Source organism: Otolemur garnettii, unplaced genomic scaffold (genome assembly GCF_000181295.1).
Source record: "Otolemur garnettii isolate 467f Iridium unplaced genomic scaffold, OtoGar3 scaffold00152, whole genome shotgun sequence".
NCBI lineage: Eukaryota > Metazoa > Chordata > Mammalia > Primates > Galagidae > Otolemur > Otolemur garnettii.
The window spans coordinates 3,896,500-3,902,337 of NW_003852547.1; the positions used below are offsets into that span (position 1 = coordinate 3,896,500).

Genomic DNA, 5,838 nt, shown 5'->3' on the forward strand with positions numbered 1-5,838 from the left:
CCCAAGCCACAGACACACCTTGTCAGGTGATGGGACTGGGAGGATGGAGGCACTGCTGGGCAGCTATCAGTTAGCTTGGTCCAGATGAGAGAGAAGCTGTCCCCCTCCCTCCAGCTCTGGTGCCTCTGCTGTGTGCAGCTACCAGGCTTCTCCTTCATACACTCATCTCAAACCTACATGACTGCCTACCTCCACTCCTGGACTGTAAGCTTTAGGAGGCCAGGTCCCTTATGGGCCACTCACACACTGGGGGAGAAACTGCGGGTAGAGCTCACCTCGGCCACGGCTGCTCCCCTCCTTGGCACGCCGGTACTGGTTCAGCTCTTTGGTGAAGTCATCGTAGTCCTCTTTGCCCATGTCCTCCTCCTCATCACCCTCGTACTCCCCGTACTGCTCATTCTCATAGTCCTCATACATGCCATAGCCCTTGCTGTCCATCTTGGAGTAGGCCTTCTTGGGCAGGGGAGTGGTGTGTGATGGAGGGTACTGCTGGTGGGACTGCATCCCAGAGAGAACAGGGAGGAGAGTAAGCCAGCCTCTGTGGCCTGGGGCCAAGGCCACCATAATCCTTGCTATTCCTTGAACTGATAGGTCTGTCTGGGGTCTCTACTGTCCCTGGGTCATGACCAATTCTCACCCCAGCAGTAGGGGCAGCAGTGAGCCCACATGTATCAGTTTTTAACAAAGAGCTACAGCTTGAAAAAATATGAGAAACAAACTCCAGGATCCCTGACAAAACAAGGGCAATTCCCAGTGATGCAGAGTAGGCACATGTGGGGAGGGCCTGAAAGGCAGGAGGGTGCTCCTCAGCCACCATTTTCTCAGGGCCTTAGAACTCAATCCACAGCCTGCTTGGCAACCACACCACATAGCTATTCCAAATTGCACTTTCCAAGTGCAGCAGTGCCAATTGGTATTGAATGAAGCTAAAGATATATATATAAATGGAAGAAGCAAACAGGTCCTGTAATTGGTAAGTAAATGGACAAACTGTGGTAGTCCAGACACTGGAGTACTGCTCAGCAAAGAAAAGAAATGAGCTCCCTTGCCATAAAAAGACATGGAGGAACCATAAATGCAGGGGTGCCAAAGGGTCTTTCAGGGTGGAAGAAGGTAGGAATGAACAGGAGGAACACAGAGCATTTTTAGGGCAATGAACCCATTTCTGGATGATATGATACTCTGATAGGATACTAATTAGGCTTCAGACAACATCATGCATTTGACAAAGTCCAAGAATCTTCCATCCCTAATATAAATGATGGATCTAATGATTAACAATGTACACTTGGCTACTCAAGGGTAACAATGTGCCACACTAATGTTACTAATAGGAATGGGTGAGGAGTATGGAGAACTCTGTCCTATCTGCTCAATTTTCCATAAACCTAAATATGCTCCAAAAAGAAAAGCCTATTAATTTAAAAAATCTACATTCATTATAGAAAAATAGGACGATACAAAAATATAGACAGATAGGGTGCTGCCGGTAGTTCAAAGGAGTAGGGCGCTGGCCCATATGATGGAGGTGGCAAGTTCAAAACCTGGCCAAAAACTGCCCCCCCCCAAATATGTATATATAGACAGATACAGAGACACACACAAATATACACGAACAGATCTCAAAATGTCTCAAGTTCTGGCCCACAAACAAAGCTCACCCTGTTTCCTCTATCCTGCCCTCCCCGACCCAGGGTTGAAGCCCCAACCTACAACAGATCAATCTCAACTATAGTACCTGACAATAAAGCCTCCGTTATGTTGGATGATGTGCCAAGTCCCAGGATAGCTGGGACAACTTTAAAACATTTTTATCAAAACCTGAAAATTCGGCTTGGCGTCTGTGGCTCAAGTGGCTAGGGCACCAGACATATACACCTGAGCTGGCGGGTTCAAATACAGCCCAGGCCCAATAAACAACAATGATGGCTGCAACCAAAAAATAGTCGCAGCATTGTGGCGGGCGCCTGTAATCCCAGCTACTTGGGAGGCAGAGGCAGGAGAATCACTTGACCCCAGGAGTTGGAGGTTGCTCTGAGCCATGATGCCATAGCACTCAACCCAGGGTGACAGCTTGAGGCTCTGTCTCAAAAAACAAAAACAAAAACAAACCTGAAAATTCAAGCTGGTTTTTTCCTTCTGGGTTCTCGGGGGGTAGGGAGGGGAGGGAAATGGTATACAAAAGGACAAATAATTTAAATTTCTGCTTGCGCTCAGAGATACCATTCAATGAGTAGCCAACTTCTGACTACTGGATACTTGGGACCATTTACTCTTGTAGGCATTTCATTCTCTTGCCAGTTTTCTACAAAAGGTCATTTCTGAACAATGGAAGCCAGTCAGCCATGACATGGACCAGTCAGCATCTTTCTCTGACACATATACTGAGTCCTGCCAAGGCTGCAGAGCAGCCTGGGCCCGGAGAAGGCTCCTGAGCATGCCTTATGGAGACAGCTACTGCCTGGGTTCAATTCCCAGTTCCTCCACTCAGAGCTGGGCAACCTTCTTGAAATTTTCTAAGTCTTAATTCCCTCACCTATAAAATGGGGCTTAAAAACAATACCTAATCATGGGCAGTGTCTGTGGCTCAGTGAGTAGGGCGCCAGCCCCGAATACCAAGGGTAGCGAGTTTGAACCCGGCCCCGGCCAAACTGCAACAAAAAATAGCTGGGCATTGTGGCGGGCACCTGTAGTCCCAGCTACTTAGGAGGCTAAGGCAAGAGAATCGCCTAAACCCAAGAGCCGGAGGTTGCTTTGAGCTGTGCCACCATGACACTCTACCAAGGGTGAGACTCTGTCTCTAAAAAACAAACAAACAAACAATACCTAATCTCCTAACTTAAAGTTCATGTGAAGTGCCCTACAAGAATGCCCCACATGGTGCTCAATAAACCTGAGTACTTTTACCTGTCCCACTCCCAGTAGTTACTCACCGGCGCATATGGGGGGCTGTACTCTCTGTACTTTCGGTGCCCCTTTTCACTGGGGCTGAAATCTGAGTCATCTGAGAAGTCAGAGAACTCATCACTCGAGGAAGCATGGCGCTGCAATGACAGGGGAAGTAGACTCGGTGATTCCGCTGCAGGTAGCCACTGTGGCCCAATCAACCCAGGACAAAGCAATGTTGGAATGTGCCGCAGGGCTCTGAGCTCCACCTGAAACACCTCACCTAGGGGCATTTAGTGGCAATGGAGCATAAGCTACCAACTCTTTAAAAAGAGGTCTTTATCCAATTTGGTATAGCAAAAATTATTATTAAGAGTGCCCTGGGGGATGACAGAACAATCTCTGCCCCTGAGGCTCTCAGCCAGGCCCCACACCAGGTGGCAGCGCCCCAGTGAACCTTCCCAACCTACTTTGTGTTTGGATTTTCTCCTCTTCTTCGACCTCCTTTTCTCCTTCTCCCGCTCTTTCTTCCGTTTTCGCTTCAGTCTCCTGTGAGACTTCTCATCATCAGAATCACTATGGTGTTTCTCCCCCTTTTCTTTCCGGCTTCTCTCAGGCCCTCCAGAGGTGTCCTGGGTCTCTTCAGCCCCATCATCTTCCAGTTCGCCTTCCTCCAACTCACCATCTTCCCTGAAAACCAACCCCAAAGCCAAAGTGAACAGAGGGTTTTAGAAGAGATCCCTGAATCTTGGGCTAGTCCAAGTGCTGTGAGCAAGAGCTGTAATCCCTGGGAGAGGCCCTGGGGGACTACTGCCTCTCATCCTATCTATCATCCTGCCCCCGAAAGAGCTGTACCTGGTCTAGTTTAAGAAGGTGGCTGGGGCAGGGGTGGAATTTGAAGATACTACCACTAATACCGGGACAAATCCAGTATCAGGATGTTCCAACAGGACTAGTGTTCTCAAGAGGTTCTGTGGTCACAAGTGAGGAAAGCCCCATCTTGGGGAGTCATAATGCTTCATGTAGAATTTCCAAGATGCCCTATAGTCCAAACAACTCTGCTTTGAATCACTTCTGAAATTTGCTTGACCACAGAAGCGCCTTCTCCCCAAAAAACAGTTAACAGCATCCTTCCCAAGGGCCCAGGTCTGAGCCTCAGTTCCACCAGAAGCTGTGGACAGTGGAGAGGGCTGTAACTCTGAACCAGGGATGTCCTTCCCCTTCATGGGCCCCACCCACATGCAGATCTGGGCTGCGGCCCAAGAACACTGAATGTCCTTTATATAGAACTCTGTAAGAATCAGTGGTGCCACAGGTCCCCAGGTCTGACGTCCAACCCAGTCAGTCCCACACTGCTGGCCAGAGGAAGAGGACACACTGAGGAGTTAAGATAAGGGGGAAGGGCCCCAGAGGGCCCTGAGGTCTTCACAGGGCCCTGACCCTGCTCTCTCTCCTTCCTCTAACTCACCTAAACTCCCTTATACTTTCCCATCCTATAGTTTGCCTGACTTTTGTCAACTCCCTCACTTCCCCGGTAGTCCTAGTTACTTTGAAAGTGAAAGTGCCCTCCAAACGGTACTGGGACAGAGTATGCTGCTGCCGCTGAAATATCCACACTACACGGTGGGGTGGGGGGTGTAGGTGGGAGGGTGGTGGTAAGGGAAGACAGAGTTAAGGAAGGAACAGCTGGACAAAGCGTCTAGTTTTTCAGCCAAACCCAGAGACACAGTTCTTACAAGTACAGAAGTTGGTAAGGAAAAAACAAATTTTTTAAACTTAGAAAATCACCCCAAAGTTCCTCATGAATGACCACAGAAAGAGTTGTGTGGGAGCATCAAAACTCCTTCCCTCCCAATTAACTAGGACAGGAAAAGAGAAGAGATAATGAAAGAGTAAAGAGTACTGAGTAATGTAAAGAGTAATGCAAAGAGTAATGAGACCACGACCCAAAAAGGCCAACACAAACAAAGGGAGCTGATCAGCACATAAAGGCCCCAGGCTGCTCAGAGGGGCACAGCCCCGAGCCCTCAGAGGTTCTCACGGGCTTTGTGGAGCAACAACAAACTGCGGTGGGGACTTCTCCAGGGACCCTCCACAGCCCTTTCACTCAGGGCATTCCCTTTGTCCACCTCAGAGCTGCTCCCCAAACATCAAGCAGCCCCTTGAGAGGAGCTTTTCTATTAACTCACATTCCCAATTCAAAGGGACCCGTCGACTTAAAACCAAAATGGCCCAGCCCCAAGGATACCCCAGGGCAGAAGTCAAGGGCAGCTCTCAAAGCAGGACACAGAATTCTTTCTGCTGTTTCAAAGGAAATGATATGGAGAGGTAACCGATGTGCGCCTCATGTTGTTTCCCATAAAGTGCAAGGTTGTCCTGGCTGCCTGGGAAGACGCCTCCGTAGACGCTGAGCAAACTTTGGATGGGGGAGGGTGTCATTCCTGCCAAGGGAGGTACCTTCCGCCTGGGGTGTGGCCCACAGCCCTTATTGGATGCCTCGCCCACATTAAAAGCACCACCTGACTGGGGAAACTGGTTTGTCTCAGGGGAGAGGCTGTTTTTCAGTGACATGGCAAACTTCCTGCTACACTGAGAGATGGTAACTAGAACAAACGCCCCTCTGTGTCTGGTGGGAATACCAGGGGGCAGACCAGGGCCACACCTTGGGGAAACTCAGGAAGAGGGCAGCCTAGTTTTCTTGTGAAGAGAAGCTAAAAAGAACATAACTCTCAACATCTTCATCTGCAAAGGCCAAAGCTAACATATTACCACCTAGGTTGCAAACATTTTTAAGCATGTGCAAGGTACTTGACTACCTCCCTTTTCTGCATTTTCCTTGAAGGAAAAAGATACAAATGACAAGAAACTCAGTCCATAAAGCACCTTTTATGATAAACAGCCATGTGGGCTGAGCCAGAGTGGCCTCAAGACACCCCTTACCGGCTCGGCGCC

At 49.1% G+C, this 5,838-nt stretch overlaps 1 protein-coding gene across 2 annotated transcripts in view; it reads right to left on the reverse strand.

Annotated features, from left to right (window-relative positions):
- The window catches only part of ZC3H4 (zinc finger CCCH-type containing 4), a 48,433-nt gene that overhangs the window by 27,152 nt on the left and 15,443 nt on the right, over positions 1-5,838 (reverse strand). For both annotated transcript variants that reach the window (XM_023518979.1, XM_012811227.2), the window contains exons 2-4: positions 3,357-3,576; positions 2,934-3,044; positions 276-498 (exon numbers count right to left, since the gene is read on the reverse strand). In XM_023518979.1, coding sequence (XP_023374747.1) covers positions 276-498; positions 2,934-3,044; positions 3,357-3,576 — 554 coding nt within the window. The remainder of the gene's footprint in view (positions 1-275; positions 499-2,933; positions 3,045-3,356; positions 3,577-5,838) is intronic.